Genomic DNA, 21,017 nt, shown 5'->3' with positions numbered 1-21,017 from the left:
CCTGACAACTGCAGGCCAAGTTATCTTCCTCAAAACAGCCCCGGGATATTAAAAAGTATGATTTACCCTTCTTCATTCATTTCTCAGTCCCCGAAGTAGCTTGAGTATGCAAGGTGAAACTCAGACACTGAGCTGCTGGATGTAGATGAATTGTTCTCTGCTAAGAAGGAGCTGTTTCAGAGCTGCAGAAGCAGTTTCAAGAAGAAATGAAGAGAAAGAGATAGGAAGACTCTGTTAATTCAACTTACGTGAAGAAGTTTTTGTCCCTTCTGTTGATACTGGTATCTTGCTGGTGCTCTCTGGAAAAGACAAGAGGCAACAAGAAGTTATAATGTGGTGTCAGATGATCCTCTAACAGCATTCAGCTCCAAGAATGGATGAGGTAAAGAGGTAAAGAAGAAAAGGTAAAGAAGAAGTTGTTCCAAGAAGCAAGTTTAAATCCCGCTTCAGTGGGCAGCGGCCTCAATCAGACACCAAGTTGCAAAAGTTTCCTTTTGGGGAATAAAAAAAAGTAAAAAAAAAGTGCCTACTAGTAGAACTGAAGAAAAAAACACCTGTTTCTTCTGAAATAAGGCAGTTGTTCAATCTCTCCTTTTCCTCTGGGAATAACTGATCAGTGGCAACAGGAAAAATCATGCAGATGGCTCTGTTTCTGGAAGACGTCAGTGTAAGTATTCACTCCTTATGCTTCTAGGCAGTTAAATTTTGCAAAGACGTGTTCCTTTTCATATCACTCGAACTGCTGGTGAGCACATCCAGTAATGTCACTTGCCACTTCAGACAAATCTTCTAAGTCACACATGCAAACCCTGTCCCTCATGGACTGCTGGGGGCCTCTGCGATGGAAATCAAACAGTTGCTTTGCTGAAGAGATGAAAAAAGTTCTTCTTCCACACTGGTCCTCTATTTATCTCCATACGCTATTGCTAGGTACATACTGGCATGGACTTCTTGCACACACCTGTTGAACTGCCTGGTGGCTAAGTGGGATGACACTGCCATGATAATTTGCTAATGCAAAATGGAAATACGAGAAAGCAGAATGTAGAAAGCCTTTGTTGAGGCTTCCCAGACTCGTACAGAGACCTTGCTCCAATGACAGCATCGATTTGCGTGTGCTCTGCTGTCCCCGCAAGCCACAATTGTGTGCCATTTCTTAGGTGTGAACAAATCGCTCTTCAGTAGTATTCATCGATAATCTTGAACTTCTCCAAGTTCTCAAAACACATTTCAGACTTTCAGTGGTGCAGCTCAATGCAGCTGCACAAGTTTCAACTCTACAGCTGGAGAAATGCCCTGAACGCCAAGAAAAAAAAGCCTTGCCCTAAATCCTCAAGGCACACCACGAATCCTCTGGTAGGTCAAACAAATAGGACAGAAAAAGCCTCATAAGAGATAGAGAAAAAGGAAACTCAGGAATGTTTTTACTCTGTTTTGTGAATCTGGATTCCAGTGGTTCTCTGCTCAGTGTCTCCAGAGCTCACAGAAACTTGACCAGAGACAAAACTCAGTCCAACTGTTTTCCCTTCAACATTCCTCTCATTAAACGTTAATGCTGACCCTGTATTTCAGTTTCTTACTTGCTAGCTCTTCTTTTTTTGTATTTTTTCCCAGTTTTGGTGCAGCTTTCTTTGGCAAATATATTGTTTACTTGGTCAATACGTCCCAGTTTCATCTCACTAACGTGAGAGAATGTGTTATGCAGCATTTCCTTGACAAGTGTGGCACGGAAGTGAGTACTGTAAGAAAAATTTTTCAGGTCAAAACCTTTGCATTAGGTCTTGGAACACAGTGGCCTGTAGCAGGGCAGCTTTCAGGACCAGTTTCTGGGTATGGAGGCAGTTTGCTGTTGTGCAGCTGGGTTGTCTGAGCAATTAACCTCTCTTAGTCACAACAGGAGACAGGAACAGGTCTGACAGCTGTGTAGCTCAGCATCTGGCACAACTGGAGCAAATTTTTCCTTCACCATTAAAGAAACCATGTTCCACTTAGTGCCTGTGCTGAGCTTGATGAAGCATTTCTTACTGGCACCTCCCCAACCCAGCTGCGTCAGTGTGAACGCTGACGGGAAGCTTCCCTGCCAGTGGAAAATTCAGCCAGAGCCTCCTACACCTGAAACGTGCTGAGAAATACATTTGGAAAACATGTGGCAAAGTCACACATTACCAAGCCCTGCCAGTAACATTCATGTTAGTAACATTAACAGGGGATGCTAACGTTTGGCAGACACAACATTTATGTGTACTGATTACTGGAGACAGTACCCCACAACAGTAAGAAAGGCATTTTACACTACCTGAGAAGGCTAGCACATAACCTTCTGAACAAGCTAGCACAAGCTGTCTGAACACAATGAAGCAGAGAAAAAAAAGAGGCTTCTCATAGTGTGGGAGTTGTCAGTGCTTGCCTTAGATGAAAGAGCTGGAAGCACTTTCCAATCCTGATACTTTTGCTGCTGAACTCTGCTAGGGTATGGAGACAGCAGTCTGCAGCCCTGTCTTCCTCATCATGTTTAAGTTCCCATGAGGAGCAGCTACCTCAGAGGCTACATCCAGTTCTGTCCCCTGGCACTTCCAGGAACACTTAGTCTTGGTGGAGTGCCGTTTCCTGAAACTGGATATGTTTGTGCTGGGGCTTTCTTTTGTAAAAATATTGAAGGATGGATGAGAGATCCTTGTTTGGGGATGCTTTAAAGGACAGGTCTCTGCAGCCTCTCAGTCCTATTTCCTTAGTACTCTGGTCAGCAGTATCTCCTGCTGTGTCCTCTGACATAATGATGAAGCAAGAGCTCCTTCAAGTCCCACAGGATTCACAGCAACGTCACCACCTTGCTGGCCTTGATATCTTGATCCATCCTTCGATCCATCCTTTGGGCTGCTGAGAGGAGACAACTCAGTGCCTGGGCAGCAAGCTCTGCTCTGTGGTTCTGAGGGAGGCAGGAGATCCTTCTTCTCAGGAAAGACCTTTTCTTCAGGGATAACCAAATATTTAACAGCCCTACAGCTGCTTTTGTGAACAGCCCTGTGCAAGCCCTCACAGCCCATTTTTTTTTTTCCCCAGTTAGTTTATCAAAGGCCTAATGCAAAAAGCCTCTTTGAACAAACTGAAGGGATCTGGTTGATCTTGTATCAAGGCCTTTAATTCAAGCATTGAAGGTGGTGGCTCTGGAAACCCTGAGAGGGACAACAACCGGGGCTCTGAGGGGGATTCAAACACCATGAACACCACAGGTAGTCAGAGCTACAAACAAGCTCTCTGTCACCCTGAGATGAATCTTCTGGCAGTGATACAAGTTTTAAACCTTTTGCATTGGTTGTGCTACTCAGGTGACACCATCTTAATTATACAAAGATTGACACAACCTAGTGCATACCTAGAGGAAAGGGGAGCATTTGAGATCTCTGCATTTGATCTACAGATGGCAGAGTCAGGAGCAGGTGTGTAGGTGGTCAGTAAGACCATATATAGTCTGAGGCCTCAGAGGCATGCAGGCACATGTGGTCAAAAGAAACAGAGAGATCCAATGGCCAAACTAACTTTTTGTTTCTTAAAACTACCGTAATTTTTACCTTTTCCCTCCAAGAAACTATTGACCTGAACCAGACTAAAAGAACGCCTCCCTCAATCCAAAAAGGCCAAATTGCAAGGAGAGGCTAAAGGGTACTCTTAAGGGAATTGCTATACCAAACTGAGTGATGGCCACATTTCTTTCTGTGTGAAGGACCAAATCAGTGGCATTGGCCCAGGCATTTGCACCAGTTGACAACCTGACCCATTATAGCCAGTTCAAAACAATGGTCCCAGGTCACCCGTAACTACACTAGAAAGAAGAGATACCCTGATACCCTGTTTTAATCAAGTCCTGTAAAGAAGACGGGTCTTTTCTCACATCTGAAGTATTTCACAGTTGGTCACATGCTCATGTGGGTGCTAGATACTGAATATTGGTTTTATTTACTTATTCCTCAGCCATCTTCTTGAGGCTAAGCTACTGGCTACATTCAGAAGAGGAAGAGCAAATTAAAATTTAATGAATGCTGAATATCAAATCTGTATTGATTACTGTACAACTCAGAGCTGTGACTACTACTGCAAGTCCTATGGATGCAACTGAAAGTTTGCAGAGGCCACTGACGGTGTAGCAAATTAATTTCCCAAGGCTTATGTCTGCTGACATTGGGATACATGAACAGATCACCTGAGCACTTCTTGTACTCCTCAATTCAGGCAAAGTTGTCCCAGCCACCCCCACTGATGAGTCAAATTACGTCAATTGACCTTGCACAGACATGGAGGAATAGCGCTTACACAATACCCTGCACACAACCCAGGAGTTACCCACCACCGTAGGCTTCTGACTTCAGAAATATTTCTGCATGAATCCACCCTTTTGCACCCTGAGACATCCTGCACAGCAAATATCCTTAGAGAGGTAAAAAAAAAAACCAAACAGGTTTCAGTGGGAAAGACACCACATTCAGCTTTCACTTTGGAAAAAAATATCTCTGAGCTAATTCTCTAAAATAAGGGGGGTTTGTGAGCAAGTTTTAAAACATGAAATTGAAAGCTTTGGTTGTGGTGTGAAGTATTCGGTCAGTGTCATTTACTAAGCATAGTAGGGTCTTATGTTCATGAGAAGGTCCACAAAAAATTCACTACAGGAATTTTGTCTGGATAAAGTAACAAATTAGGATGCAAAAAAAAAAGAAAAAAAAGCAGTTGCTATTGCAAACCTGTGCACTATGTATACACCACCAGGAGAACTTCATGCCTCTAATCTGACCTCAATTACAATCTTTCTTAGGGGAGTATATGTGAATACGAGTGAATGAAAATAAGAAGGCAGCTCATATCCTGTGGGCAAGCTATACTCATTATAAATTTAAAAGAGAACAGAATAGCTCCCATCGCTTGCTATTAAGAACTGGTTAAAATTGTGTTTATCCAGCTATTTTTATATTTGCTGCGGTTTTAACCCACACATATGGCTCCATAGTCAAGGCTTTATGTTTCTTTCAGTAAAACAGAGAAAATTTAAAAGTCTATGAAGGTTAATACAGTTTGTGTGGGGTGTGTATGTTTCTGTATAGCAAAAAATTGCGTAAGAGCAAATTTGGCAGTTTTAAGGTACAGCAATGTTTATAATAATGATAACAACAGGAAGGACAAGAGTTACTATTGCACTGTTTTAGAAAGGGAAGTTTACCATTTCTGGGAATGACATGGGGGAAAATTAAGGTCTTTGCTCACTGAAAACAACAAAGAAATTTTTACAACTCTTTTATTGAGAAATAGTCATTTTTCCTATGTTTGGAGCAGGGAATTGAAATCAGCAACTTTCAGACATGTGACCTTAGTGGTAAATGCTAGGCTTTTCCTATTCTTGGAGGAAAAACCCCAACACATTTGCTTTGTTCTTCATATGTTTTTTCCTAATGCCCATTACTAGTTATGTTAGAGACAAGGCACCATGTTAGATAGACCTTTGGTCTGCACATAGAGTTCTCTTCTGTGGCATACACCAGCAACAATTTCAGATAAAACAGTTAAAGTCTGACAAATTTTAGGGAATTTGAACCAGGGTTTTTAAACTAAAAGCACTACTCTTTTAGTGGAAATAAAAATAACCCCATTTCCAGAAACGCCATCACCTCCTCTACCCTCAGTCTTGAAGTACTCAGCACAAAGGGAAAGGAGGATCTTGTCTGAGATAACAGGGCACACATCATAAACATGATCAGGTGAGGTCACCAAATTAAAGCTCATAATTTAAGTTATGGTTAGCATATCAGAGCAGACCAGTATGACCACAAGGCAGGCCCTCTGATCCATTTTTTTTCACCTCACTGTCACCCTATCTGCTGGAGGTGGAAGAAAGCAACCTCTCTGCCTACTTGGAGAGATTCAGCTCACTCAGATATCCACACTTCAGTTTTCTACAGGGGCTCTTGGGCTGCACTGGACCCCAATGGCTTCTCCAAAAGCCCATTAACAGGTAATATCAAGTAAGGGTTAAAGATGCTGGGTTTTGTTTGTTGCTCTGCTTTTTTCTTTTTCTTTTAAACTCATTCTCAGGAATAGTGCAGGACCTCCCAGATATACAGGACCTGAGTAATGACTGCCCTTCAGGGCTCATTACCGAGTTTGGATCTCAAATCTGTCATTAAGCTAGCAAGGGGAAGAGGTCAGGGAATGCGGGGGAAGGAGGGGTGAGGAGGTCACCCGTGCAGGGGGTCTATCCCTGTTTGCAAAGCAGATGTTGCCCTTTGAGGCCTTAGGGATCTATTGCTCTTGAGCCACCAGATGTTGCCCATGCTGTTCCTCAAATCCAGGTGGAAAATTCCATCATTAGCAGGAAAATTATGAACAATTTTACTGGTAATTTATAAGCAACAATAAGAAGAGGGGGCTCAGACGTATGTGTAGCAAATAAATATGCATGATTGATTTATTCAACCAGTGAATGCTGCCATGCCTGACTGTACATTATCAAATATCACCGAGATGTTCCAGTTCAGATATCACTGAGTTTCCAGTTCAGATCTTTACAGACAAGAGCCAGCTGCCCCGTTTTAGACTGGATTCAAGTTTGCCTGACATTCAAGGGAGTTTGCATGCATGCCTGTGTTCTAAACAACTTACATTTCATAACATAATTAGACAGATTCTAACATAGCTGTTGTAAATGCACACAACAGGGCTTGTCCACAAACATTTTCAATTAAGACCAAGCTCCTGTCTCCCTGCAGCGGGAGTGTTTTGCGGTCGTTCAGCCCAGCCCAAAAGGAAGTTGAAAAATCCATGTCATGAAGCACAGGAATGAGGTCCCACATGCACTCCCCAGCCATGACACCATTCCTTGTCTGAGAAAGTAATAGAGGACGGTCAAGCATTTTTTTTGCATTTATCTGTATCACTGCCCAGGCACAGTGCCTACAGCTGAGTTTTGGAAACTCCAGTATCTTGGAAACAGTGTGGGAGCTTTCTATGTAAGCAGCAAATGAGCAATCAAAATTTGTATTCATGGAAACCAAGAGCATCTACAAAGCTACACAGAAACACCTACCCATTTTTCCTCCTAATAACACTCCAGTAAATAACACTTGATCTTTTATATCAGTCTCCTGACATCTGCTCATGATTATAATACCATACAGCTAGTATGAAATCTTAGCACTTGAGATTCTTTAGCTGATGAAACAGAATAGCAAATACACAAAGTGAATACAGTCAGGCATTTGCTGTGTGATTACAAAACTGCAGATAGCCAAAGACAAATCCCACTGGAAAAGATCTACATTTGTTTTTCTGTTTATTTAAATGCCTATCTCCCATTTCAGAGCACAATGTGAAACAGAAAAGCATGCCTGGTAAATTTACATTGCTACAACATCTTTAAACCCATCTAAGATATGCATGGAACTTCAGCTTTGTTTGCTAATGAGGGCATGTTTGATACTTCACAACTGGCTGGAGTTTGAATTACTGGAGCTGAATTAGTTGAAGTCACACTTGAAAAACAAGATTTCAGCTGAACTGCTGCCTTCAATGGCTCTCTAAAGGAGAAACAGTACTGCTAATACATTTATAGAACATATGTGTAGAATGGAACACTCAGAAAATGTCATCAGAGGCAATTGGAACTTCCTATAAATGAAATGGCCCTGCAAAACTAGCAATCTATAATAGTTGTAAATTTTCTGGGTAAGTCTGAGTGTTATCTGCCTCATGAGAAGCTCTGTTCCCCAAGAAATAATTTAAAATCACAATATCTATATCAAAGTACTTGAATTACATTCAGACCTCTGAATAATATGCCCTCAGTTACATTCATGTCTTTGTATTTATTATTTTAGAAATTATAAAAAAAAAAACCTATCAGCATATGTGAAAGTAAAAACAGTGGCAATCAGAGACATACAATTATTACTTAAGGAGGGGAGTGCTGTTCAGACTGTGGCATGTTTTAGGTTAAATAAAAACTTCCCCACATGCCTCAGATGCTCCCAATGATTCTTAACTTGATTCAGTTCTTATCTTGACTATTTAGACTGTGTCTTAGACTTGGTGTTATACAGAAAATGCTGATCTGTCCTGAGACATCTGTAGGAGACATCCCATTTGTCTGCATAAGGAAAATTGAACATCTCAGCTACACAGAAGACAAGTCAGGCCCGATCACTTTTCTCAGTACACCTAAAGAGATTTCAGTTCTTCCACTTCCACTTCACTTGCAAAGCTTTCCCCTTCTCCAAACCCTTTCGTCCAGATGGCAGCTTTAATATGTGGTCTTTCTGAATGCGAGAGTAAAATAAAAAGTTCAGCCTTACCATTGGTGTCTGTGATGATGACACTGGCTTTAGTACTGTCATTTCCTAGCTTGCTGCTCACTCTGCATACATATTCCCCAGCGTCAGCCAATGTGGCTCTGTAAATGTGAAGCTCAGAGTATTTCCTGTGAAATCAGAGGAAAAAACGCAACACGTAAACATCCTGTACTGGAGTAACAGCCACCGCACCAACCAACGTACTTTCCCCCCCTTACCCCCAACAGAGAATCTTGTCTTCCATTTTTACTGGCAGATCAACACTATCCTGGTTTGAAAGAAGGGAGAAGAATTAAAAAAAACACACCTCTTTCAAAAGTTTCTGGAAAAAGGGCATACGCATGGACTCAAACAAAGATACTTGTTTATGCTTTTCTGTATGAGAGAAGTCTTTGCTTTTAAAGGAAATCTGAAAAAAAACAACCAACCAACAACCATCCTCTCACAGTCACACTGTTGGCTATTCAAATGCCACAGAGATGGGTGTAATACTAAAATTGATTACCCTTTCCTACAGATTCATATTACCAGCAATAGAGTTCTGGTTAAGTATGGTAGTTCCTAACATCTGACTAAATAATCAGGAGATTAGGACACACCACACTCTAACAGCCTCTGAAACTCTAATAGTAAGTCATTCTCCAGTGCTAACAAAAAATCATGGGCAGGAACACAATTTGCATGAAGCTACATTTTGTTCCTGGCTCAGAGATGTAATTTAATCAGTCTCCAAGGTCTTAAGATTAGATTTTAAAATGCAGAACTCCTGCCTACCCATTAATTTCATAAGAATATGTTCTGGTGTCATTCAAAGGGTCCCCAACTAGTAAGATGGCAATAATCCCATTATCTAAACTGCAGAGAATTACTAGCTTGGGGAAAATGCACACATTATTACTGTTACCAGTTACTGTTTGAAAGAAGTGCTTTGGGGAATTTTCTGCCTGTAGTAAAGCCTGCTCACATATCTGCAGAATAGTCACTCAGAGTGCACGAGCATTGGCTTACCCTGACTTGAAGGACTGATACCCAGGGGGCACGGATTGTTCCCTCTAAAAGCTTGGAGTTACCATTATGTCTATGACTGCTGAGCTAAACTACCTCTGGGGAGTGGCTTTGCTCCAGCATTGCCATGTCTCCTAACTCTCCATGCAGAAATCATAACTGGTTACCCCTTCTGGGAATCACTGAGCAGGGATCAGTTCAGACTGCAAACAAGTCTGTTGTAGCAGGGGGAGCTTCTGGAGCAGTCAAAACGTTCAATGTCCCTTTTCAGCCCATCCTTGCAGGACACCCCTCCCTCCAGCACAGGAAGCTATCCCATCTGCTACCAAACATCTGCCTGTTGGCAGCTCAAACTTCCCTGCCTCTATGGGAAGGTTTTACTGCTGAGGAGTCAGCACTGTGGCCCTTCTGGAATGAGAGCAGTGTGCTAGGTGGACACCTCTCTGCTAGAAACCCATGTCATGAAGTGTTTCCCTTCATGTCATGAAAGAGGACTGCTTTCTTGAGGCCACTGGGCTTGCAAGAAGGAGGAGCAGCCAAGGCAGGACTAGCAATTTAGTCAGATTTACTCAAAAGGTGAAGAAATGCACAGCTGAGTATTCGGGCTCCCTTCTCACGGTTAGGGGCACGGTTCCCAGTGCTGAATTAATCAACTGGGATGCATTTCAGATGGCATACAACAGCAGACTTTATCTGGTGGCAACCATGAATATATGAGGAAAATGTGGTAGAGGCACAGACGGAAGGGTCTAAAAGTTGAATGCTACTGTATCTTTGTGTGGAAATTTTGCACCTGACTAATACCTGCACTTATACAACAGTGAAAACGGCCTCCTCTTTAATCTTCTTGCCAGCCATCCACACTTCCCACCAGTGCAAGGGCCTGTTAAGGGCCTCACCAGGAACATCTTCCCGTGTTCTATACCACCTAACAGGTCGTGTGGACGTGATATTTCCTATATTGCACAGGTTATCTTTCAGCCATACTTGCAGACACTTGTGTAGGTAGAGAGCAAGATGTAGCCTTGGGAAGCTCCAGAAGGCAATGTAAACAGGCTCAGTTTTTTTAAGAACTTACTTTAACCCAACGAGAAGGAAGAAGCAGAGCTGCAGCTATATCACTTTAATCTGGACACCTGTTGTATATCTGCTGCAGTCCTCTTCATATATTAAGTAATATTGAGGCAAACCATTGCTGTGGCAGGCTTGGCTTTGTGAAGACCCTCTTTGCCCTGCACATTTATTTCAATTGGTTTTGTTTCATGTGTACCTATGGGAAAAGGCAAGGAATTGTGTCTTCCTTTTATGATTTTATCATTATATTAAAAGAGGTGAAGCAACCAGATTTCTTACAAATCCATTTCTAACAAGCCAAATTTACTCTTATTTTAAGAAAAAACTCTGCAAGGAGTTTTGTCTCTGAGAGTGGGAGAAATAATATGAATATTTATAGCTTTAAAAATATCATTGAGATGTATCAGGGCAGAATTCAAAACAGTTGGAGCAGAAGATGACTCATTAATGGCTGTAAATGAAGCAGTTCCCTAGCAATACAGTACTCCAGTAGTACTCACTTAAAGCCCCTGACAAGGGATTTTGTATTCAAAGCCTTGTCCTTTTCTCAAACTATACCATTCTGCTCCAAAAAAATGCCTCTCCCTGTAAGATTTGCTTCTGCTGTATCTTTAGCTCAATTGCCACTATGACACTGCTGAGCCTGTATTCCTACACGAAAGTGAAAGAAATACATCTGCAGAATGCAGTCCCAGCCCACCTTATCTGACTGCTTGAATTCGTTTTGCTTCCAGTCTCCATCTGTCATCCAGAATTGCCTGTCTGCAGGCAAATATCCAGGCTAAGCTTGGATGAAGCTCAAGGTACAGGGCACTTGCACACCAAGTTTTCTCGTGCACTACTGCATCCAAAGCCATCAGCTAGATGAAGTGGCAAACACCTTGCCTCTGCCGCAAAAAAAAACCAAACCCAATCTTGATAAAGGAGTCTCTTCCTATAACGAAGAGTGCCTGATTCTGTACAGCACACAGTCCAAACCAACACTGTACAGGTCTCACCTGGGTTTGAAATTGGAGAAGGAAAATGAAATGCTGTCTGTACAAGGGGACAGGCATGGGAAAGTCAGCTAGCTGGTGAAAAGCCCTTCTCTGATGCCTCATTTTTTCGAGTATCTCCATTGTCACTAAGAAACAGCTTCGAGTTTGAACACATAAATCAATCAATCATGGCATCATGAATCACCTGCAATCAGCAGCAGAAACTCACTGACTCCATGCTCTTACTCTGACAAATTTGAGGTAAAAAGTGAGTGCTTTAAATGCCTTTCATTAAAATTTAAAGTCACTCCGTTTCCCTTGACTTTCTAGTGTAATGAGAAGGAGCACAGCCATTTAGTGTGATTCACCTGCTGTACTGCCATAGAAGCATAAAATCACAGAGTGGTTAGGGTTAAAGATCATATAGTTCTAATCCCCCTGCCATGGGCAGAGACACCTTCCACATGACCAAGTTACTGAGAGAGCCCCATCCAGCCTGATCTTGAACACATCCGAGTATGGGGCATCCACAACCTTTATGGGCAACCTGTGGCAGTGCCTCACCACCCTCACTGTTAAAAACTTCATAATATCTAATTTAAACATACCTTCCTTCAGTCTAAGGACATATCCCCTTGTCCTGTCCCTGCACACCTTTGTACAAAGTCCCTCTCCAGCCTCCTGTAAACTCCATTTACCCACTGGAAGGCTGCTGTAAGGTCTCTCTGGAGACTTCCCATTTCCAGACTGAACAGCCCCAACTCTCTCAGCCTGCCCACATAGGACTGGTGCTCCAGCCCTTTGATCAGCTTAGTGGCTTCCTCTGGACTCACTCCGACAGGTCCACACCTTTCTCGTGATGAGGACTCCAGAGCTGGATGCAGCACTCCAGGTGGGGTCATCACATGTCCTGGCTCTGCACCCTCTAAATCAATCCCCCTGAAATCATCCTAGGAATGATTACTCAAGTTCGTTTGACATGCAAAGCAGTCTTCAGAGGGCTAAGCTTTGAGGAAGGCCGCATTGCCACAGGGTTTTCTAATCTGTTAAAGCTCTAGGAAAAGAGTCAGCATTTGCTCTGCTTTGACATATCTTTTGATCCAGTAGTATTCCCACTGACCACTGCACCCAATAAACACCAAACTGTCACTTTATGTTTTCCTTGCCTACTCTAGGTGCCAAGCTAAGGTCATTTTCAATTTCTGAGACAGATACTTCATCATACTGCCATATATCTGCAGTTTGTTAAAAACCCTAAAGCTATTTACCAGACCTTTACCAGAAACATTTCTTTTCTGCCCAACAAACAACATGTTTGTTGCCATTATACAATGAGAAAGGTGATTTTTTACAAAACATGACATTACTAAAAAGATCAGTGCCCACTGGGCACTACTTACAAACTTTGTGAGGTTTTTGTAAATATGTAGAAGGTGTTATTCTCAAGTGGTTGGACGGAAGGACAGTAAGGCTGTGGTACCATGCTGATGGTTCTTCAGAAACATAGCCTACTCTTTGTGTAGCCATTTGAACTTTAAAGCAAACATGAGTCCCAGACAGCTCAAAAACTACTCTAGCCTTCCTAGTTGATGTTTCCCACACTTGGTAATAGTAAAAAAATTATGCTAAAATGCTTGTTTTAACAATAGAGCAGCACAGGAATATGACAAACATTTACTGGTCTGCTACCGTGAAAAAAACTCACAGAACATTAGCAGGGGGAAAAAATCCTTCATCATACTCCTTTCTTTACTGAAATGTGCATTTTTTATGCAATAATTTGCACTGCATTTCCCCCCATTTTTCTTTAGCTTTGCAACACGTTTGTTCCACTTTCTATCAAAATAATATCTATCTCCTCTTAAGCTGTTCATATCTACTCAGTCCTGGATGCACATGCAGCCAGCAAAAGAAAAAATGGCAAAGCATTGATGTGTTCCCAAAATAAAATCTCAAAGTAGGAAGGCAAGAAAAATCCTTCAGATGTCATAAGACATCCCTTGTCTTTCCCCTTTTTGTACTCTACATCTAGTGCCTTTCACATCTTTAACTGGAAGTGCTTCTCTGTTCCACACTGACGTTTCTAAAACAGAAAATAGAAGGGAGAAATTCCAAAAATGAGTGATATCTTCCTGACTGGGGTAGCACAGAGAAGTGAAGTGTGAAATACAGGTTGAAGCCCGCACTCTGCCCACTTATGGTGGGTGAACAGGACTTGGAATATTTATTTTCCAGAAAAAGGCACAATTTAATTTTTTTTTTTCATTACGTATCTTTTGGGGAATTTTAAGCGCTTTTTAGCATATCAAACTGAAAAACAGTCTTATGCACTGATATCAAATTATTAGCTATCAGCAAGTGTCCCTTCTGACAGCTCTTCAAAGTTTTTTGGGGGCCAAAAAAAAAAAAAAAAAAAAAAAGGCAAAGAAGTGAGCTTGCAGAAGGCAGTTACTGATTTAATGCTGAACTGACAAAGTCCAGGCCCAGAGGGTGAAGCCCTGGCCCCAGTGAGTTTGGTCAATCAGCATCAGCCAAAATGTAAGATTGCCCCTCCCAGGCAGCACTGCCTTGCTGGCAAAGCTGAGGGCTAGGCTCTGATCCGAACGTTTTCTTTACAGAACAGACTGAAAATACAACTCTGACGGAGACATATGGCTCTGCAAATGAGTCCAGACAATTTGCCAGGCTATCTGCCACCTGGAACAGCTCCATTTTGCGAATGCTGGAAGGAGACATCACAGGTTCCTTCTTGACGTCTGCGCGACCGTGGCACAGGGACTGTGGAGAAGCTGCTCTGCCCCTCCCCACGTTCCACCTTGCGCCCCAGGCTGGGGTACAAGAACCTGTAATGCAGGGCAGGATGTCTGGATTTTAACCTGAATAAATCTAACAAGGCAAATGTCTGTTTAATTATGGCTTCTGTTTCACCTAACGAGATGAGCCCTGACAAAAAGTATGGGGTCACTGGATACCCTGGAAGGAAAGACCACCTGCAGGGCTCACCCTAAATCCTCTGCGTCTTGCATGAACGAAAGGCATGGCCCAGTGTAGCAGATAGCAGCCTACTGTGAAGAGTGAGGGTTGATGAGCTGTGCTCAAACAGATTTTCATAACTTCCTTTGATAGACAAATGGCCAAAATTTGAAAATTTTAACCTAAACAACATGGCAAAGACCAAACAGTAAAAGCCTTCTCCTGTCTCAGTGCACTGTGTAGTTTCTCCTCTGCAGAAACCAGGCACCAGTCCATCTTCTGGCACTGGTCATCCGTCACATGTAGGGGACATTTTCCACCAGACAGGAGGATGAGATTTACAGGCTTTGCTACTCATCCGACATCTGCTGAACTGTGCCTTGTTCTGCATGCACAGGAATGTCTCTGGTAAAGGACTACTGCATGCTTGCACGAGACATTCAAAGCTAATGCAGACAGCATTCAGCCCTTCTTAAGGACTAAAGGACTAAACTGCTTGCAAAGCAAATCTCAAAACAATTCCAAAATCTACAATCCTTTGATGGTTTAAAGTGTTCTTTCATTTTAGACAATAAACGTAAGGTACCTCTCCTCTTGTCAGTACTTTAAAAATGGCCTGTCTCCAAGGTTTACTGGTTAAAATCATAGCCTTTGGCTATGAGAAAAAAAATAATTGAAAAGGGAGAACTAATTATAAAATATTTATACCACACTAACACTCCATTCATACTTTTAAGAAAAATTATACTGATGGCTGTTTTCTTAAATTTTCTTCCTCTGTAACTCACAGCTTTTCACTTTTTGTTACTGCAATTAGCAACCTCAGTGCTTATGTTCTCATGAAGAGCACTCCCCAGCCCTCCCAGCCCCCACCTGAGAGATATTACTCTGTACTTACTTTTGCTTTTTTGGGATCTTGATATTTTCCGGTCTGTTTTTTTTCGTTATCTCCTTTCCATTCTTTAACCATTTGAATCTGAGTGCAGGGTACTCTGAAGTGGTTTCACACCTTAGCACTAGCTTCTGACCCACAGCAGCCTCTTGGTTTTTCATTTCCTTCAATTTGGGAGGCACCGCTAAGGAAATAAAAGAACGTGCTGGTGATTAAGCCATCCTGAGAAGGGAAAACATTCCCAGCTCGAGTTGAGCTAGGTAAGCCACACAGAGCAAAACCTCAACCAGACTAGCAACGCTTCTATACAAACCCCTGAAAAATAAGGATCAATTGCACCTTACATGTACTGTCCTTAGGGCACATTTAGTGACAGCCTAGTTTGACTCTTTGGAGTTCTCCTACATTGATTTTGCACACACAAAGCATACACGGCCTCAGTGAGAACCGAAGTGCTGCTTCTGAATACAGGATAAGACACTAACAACACTTACTGGATTGTGTGCACCTGGACACAAGACAGCAAGCTGTGGCAGGCACCTCTGGTGGTTAATACAGAAATGGAAAGGGAGAGTGTCTTGCTCTTTGCTAATTTCTACCACTACGAGTCAAGGGCTATGCAAAGGCTCCAGGTGCAACTGATATGACAGGGAGTTAAAAGCGTAAAGATAAGCTCAACAGCTTCCTTCATTGGAAGGAAAGGCTTTTGCTCCAGCCAAACATTATAACGCACATTATACACCTACCTCAAACCTCAGCTTGGCCATATCCTTTTCCTGAGGCAAGAGACAATGGGCATGGGAGCCCATCAAGAGAATCAATATCAATTAAGGGTACTGTGGACCCAGAAGGGGACACTGCACTGAAAAGGCTCAGCCAAGGCGCTGTAGGGCTCCAGCTGATGCATCTCAATTTCTACTGTGTTGTAGCAATAAACATTTCTTGTGTGTGTGAACCTCAAACCCTTTCAGGCTAAGTTAAAGACCTCTAATATTCCATACCAGTACTGATCTGTGATCACAGCCTTCACAAGAGGATGCAGTCCTTCTGTGAGATGCTACCCTTCATCTGACCCTGGGGGTTAGCTGTAACCCAGCCACTGCTGTGCTCCAGTATTGAGGTAAAACACCTTGTTTAACCTTACTTCCCCTGAGGCTTAAGATAACACCTTTACCACACAACCAGGGAGGGCTAATTATGGGGAACTACAGCTGGTCAGCTGAGGGCTGACAGCCTCTTAGTCCATCGTGGCTCAGCTGTGCCCCGGCTGAACCTCCGGGGTGTCACCATGTAGTACCTCCCTCTGCAGGGCATTTGTTTCTTGAACAGCTGTAATTTTGTCCAAGAAAACAAACAGCCAGCATGGCCAAGTGATTATCCACAGCATGCAGACTGGGAGCACATGTAGGGGACACCAACAGGTCTCCAACATGTCCTGTACGAGAAAACTTTCTGGCAAATGGGAACATGCTTGATTACGTTTCAGCATTTTTAACTTGTGTGTTTTAACTGTTACTCCAGCAACACAAAAAAACCAAGCAGCACCATCACAACCATAATTATGAGAAGCTTAAATAAACAAGTGATATGCACATGACTGGTAAGAGGTTGGCTGTTGAAGGCAGCAGCATGGCCTGTCCCACACGTGAGGCAGTCCTCCTGATCCCAGGAAAGCCCAGGGAAACCCTGGAAACTGAGCCAAGAGTAGAGCAGCATGAACAGCTGTGGCTGGCAAAATGTGGTCTGCAGCCAGTGACCAAATGAGGTGATGCCTGACATGACACCAGCAGAAGACAGGATAGGGACAGAGCTGCCTTCCATAATTAAAAAGCTTCTGGTTAAGGGGAAGGTGATAACTTTTTCTCTGCATCTCTGCTGCTGTGGATAATAAGTCCCTGGCAAGAAGTTTTAAGGCTAGATATCCGCAAAATGTTTGAGAGGAAGGCGTTTCTGGGAACGGCATCCATGGAGGCTGCACACACAGGGCAGGCACAGAGATGAATCAGGTAAAGGCCCAGAATTTCACGATGACTAAGAAATATCCCCCAGAATGTCTTCTCATATGTTGGTTTCCATTTCCCCCCCACTCCCCAAGATAATTTTGAAAATTTCAGCGTGTTCCCAAAATGCTATGAAAACAACTTTTGCTTTTGGAAAAACAAGTGCCCACACACCATTCTGAAACCAATATGTTTAAATAAACATACTTTTATGTGTGTCTGTGTATATATATATACATTTATATGAGAACATGGTAAATACTGCCTGAATATAAATATCTTTTTTACCTTTTCTAAAAAAATATTTAAAATTTCTGACAAAAATAATTAGCATTAACGGCCTTACTACTGAGGCTTGTGCTGATAGTTTCATTCTGTCATTAAAGAGTTAAGGTTATAGCCTTTTGTCACTGTGTAAGAAAACGAGCTGCAGAGGTGTGAAATAAAAAGGCAATATTCCTTAATTTACCATATTTCACTTATTATAGTCCTAGTTCATATCTTGCATAAATTAAGAGAATAACCATGATTGCAAGGATAAAAATTTTTGTGCTTAAGACTTCAACTAGTTATTGACTGTTCTTTCAATGTAGCAATGTGAAACTGGGAGCAAAAGAGAGATGCCATTTTGTTCCTGAGTTTTATATTAATTCAATATTATCTGCTCAAAATGACTTGCAGATTTTTTCCTCCATCACAAATGTCAATGAAAAAAAGAAAAGTGTTAAATTAATATGCTCGGCTCTTGCCATAATTCAGGAGTTACCAGGAAACATAAAAGAGGATTTAATCAATGGCAGTGACCCTCACTAATTCACAGTAACTTGCTGTCCAAGCATGCAGGCTCTCCAGGGAAAGCAGTAAAAGCTGTTCACAGACATGACAGAAAAGAGATTGCTTTGTGTTTTTTTTCTTTTTTTTCTTCTTTTCATTACACTATGTTTGTTTCCTTTCAGTCGCAGTTTTGCAAAAATTAATCAGACCTGCCAGGCATATGAGAAAGCTTGTGCTGATGAAAATACAGCATTGTGCACTTGGATCAAGATCAGCTACAGCTTCCACTGTTTCAAGAGGTAGCTGACTTTCATCACAGTCCGTGCCAATTCTACGGTGCTGGTAAGACAGCGGGGTGTCTGCGGGGCAAAAACACTTTTAGAGGAGGCAAAAACGCTTATAATGATAACTAGACATCACTCCCTCCCCCGACAACTGCCTCCCCTCGCCTGTCTACCCCTTTCCCCTTTGTCCCTGCAGCATCTCCTGCCAGTTTGGCTCCTTTCCACTTCTTCTTGCTGTGCCTGTCCCGCCGGACCGCTCCCGCCACCGGCAAGGCTTCTGCCCACCACGCTGTGTGAGGCTGGCCCTGGAGGGCAGGAACGAGGCAGCAAGGGCAAGGAAAACACTTCCTGCATTTCCTACACGTAGATGGAGGATGAGGTACCAGCTGGGACGGGATGGCTCCGTCAAAATGAAGATGGAAGCGGGCCTCGCAGTGCTTCCTGCGGGTCACTTTTTGGGCAGCGCCCTTTTTGAGCAGCTCTGGTACGGCAGCAGCAGAGCCCTTACACGTGCCATCCGTCACAGAATGGAAAGGGTCAAGTAGCAAAGGAAACAGTCAGATCCCGAAGAGAAAAAGCATAACCTAGGAGTGGAAGAAGCACCCTTGGAAGAGGTGCTGCTTGAATGAAAGGCGTGGTGGGATCCGCTTTATCTGTATTCCTTACGGCAAAACGTTGCGAGGGCCTCACATTTAGGAGTCAATTAGGCACACAGAAAGGCATCCAGGCTTTTTCCACTCTCCGGTCAGGACGTCTCTCTGTGACCCACAGACCTCCCCTGCTTTGACAGACTTTCTAAGAAAGCAACAAGGGTGATAAGAGCAAGAGAACACAAAGCAGCGGAGCACTCGTGTCAGCAAAAGCCCCACACAGTTGGAAGGGTTTAACAGGCAAAAGCAAGCAAGGTGTTAGATCTTTCCTTATTAAGATGGCTTGAATAGCTGTCATTTTGTTAGCAATTTTTTTTTTTTTCAAAAACGTATGTCTGCTGGCCTGCATAATATCACTGCAGATAAGGAACATGCATTTCCATATTCTCTCTGCAAAAGACTCACTGATAATGTATGACTGTAGATAACTTCTCTCTGGACTTGTGAGTTTGGCAAAGCACAGCAATCTCCTCTCTCTCAGTGTTTGATTGTATAGTTAATCTGCATGGAAGCTCAACACATTGAACAAATTAAACAGGAAACCTGCAAAATATTATCACACAACTACACTCTTGCAGCTGAAATTCCATGAGTGGTTGTTTTTATTTCCCTGTCTTTTCTTTTCCTAGGAAGGTGCAAAGCCTTTTGAGAGTCTGAGCACAGGAATGTATTAGGCATGCTTGCCAGTAGGCACATGTGCAGAGTTTGCTGTGCAAAATTGTGACCAACAGCTTGGTGAGTGGTAATAGAAGGCATTATAACACCCATTGCCTTGGCTTCAGACTTGCCTTTTTTTTTTTGTTGCATAATGCTCAAGGCAGGGCAGTAATGCAAGACAAATTATATTATTTCCAAAAGCCTTCTCCCCTTACACATGAGACTGTTTACCATCAGCAGACCAGATTTTCTATAGCTGTTGGTATAAAACATAAGCTATACTTTAAAACGTATACTGCTCCTGCTTACACATCAAGCCCTGCCCCCAAAGTCCCCAAAACCCTAACCAAAGAAATAAACAAAATATCTGTGATAAACAACATGATAAACAACAACAACAAAACCCCACAACAAACTCTGTTGCTTCTGTTGGTTTTAATCCTATTGTTTTCTCAGGCAGCATTTGAATTCTGAACACTTTTCAAAATCTGGCTATTTCCTGCAAGCATGGCGAGTCTCTGTGCAGATTACCTACATGATAAAACACTGCGGGTAATGATAGAAGATAATCTGAAACAAGCAGTTCTCCAAAACACCAGAGTAACTGAACAGGAGCTGAAGGACTGGAAAAATAAACAAATCGTTTAGCTACATAAATGGGAATTTCTGAACTCTTTCGAAAATACAGCCAGATACATTTCACCTTCTGGGTCTTGATATTTGAACATGTGTGTGTAGAAGAGCAAAAGAAAAAATGCAAACCTGACATTTGTCTTAGGCAGCACACGTAAAACCAAGATCCACAGAATATCACTCGTTCTAGTGATGTTAAAAAGAAATTTTTACAGAAACTGCAGGTGTTGCAAAGGCCAAAAGAAAGGGGAACGCCAAAGGCATGGCTAGCAACATGGTCAGCAGCCAAGAAAAAGAGTAACAGAGAGAGATATAGCACTGCAGCCATGTTCTTCAAGCACTGGAGCAGCAAGGAACCAGCAAATGCCTCTGTAAATCACAGTAACTACTCCCAAAAGCCAATCACAAAGCCAACTGCTACTCTGATTACCCTTACCGGGAACTGCTCTTCTCACACTGTGGAGTCTGAACTCAGTGACCTTAGCAAGTGTAGGTACTATTGTGCTGAAGTCTCACTTGGTCCTTTCAAAGTAGTGGCAGAGATCTCCATCTAAAATGTTTATTTGGAGTGAGATGCTTTCAAACGCAGGGTATGCCATGCCAGTGTTCAAGGATGTTTATCCCCAGCCATGAAATTGCTGTCTGATATTGCACTGGTTTTCTTTCTGTTCTCCCTGTCAGAAGCCCAGTAAACCCCTCCAAGGCGAGTACCACGGGCCAACTCACAGCGTAACCTTGGGAAGGAAGGATTTGCAACAGGATACTGAAAAT

The 21,017-nt window shown here is 42.5% G+C and overlaps 1 protein-coding gene across 4 annotated transcripts in view; it reads right to left on the bottom strand.

The window, feature by feature from the left end:
• Positions 1 to 21,017, bottom strand: part of NRG1 (neuregulin 1) — a 298,874-nt gene that overhangs the window by 136,051 nt on the left and 141,806 nt on the right. For 3 of the 4 annotated variants that reach the window (XM_050329944.1, XM_050329945.1, XM_050329947.1), the window contains exon 1: positions 249 to 263. Coding sequence is in view for 1 of the 4 variants with exons in the window: in XM_050329946.1 (XP_050185903.1) it covers positions 8,331 to 8,455; positions 15,255 to 15,409 (280 nt within the window). In the remaining 3 variants the exon portion in view is untranslated. Of the gene's footprint in view, positions 1 to 248; positions 264 to 8,330; positions 8,456 to 15,254; positions 15,433 to 21,017 lie in introns of those variants that run through there. The other variant, XM_050329946.1, reaches the window with a different exon arrangement.

The sequence above is a fragment of the Myiozetetes cayanensis genome, unplaced genomic scaffold (assembly GCF_022539395.1).
Source record: "Myiozetetes cayanensis isolate MyiCay16 unplaced genomic scaffold, myiCay2020 scf4, whole genome shotgun sequence".
Lineage (NCBI taxonomy): Eukaryota > Metazoa > Chordata > Aves > Passeriformes > Tyrannidae > Myiozetetes > Myiozetetes cayanensis.
This window is presented reverse-complemented; position numbering and strand designations above follow the sequence as displayed.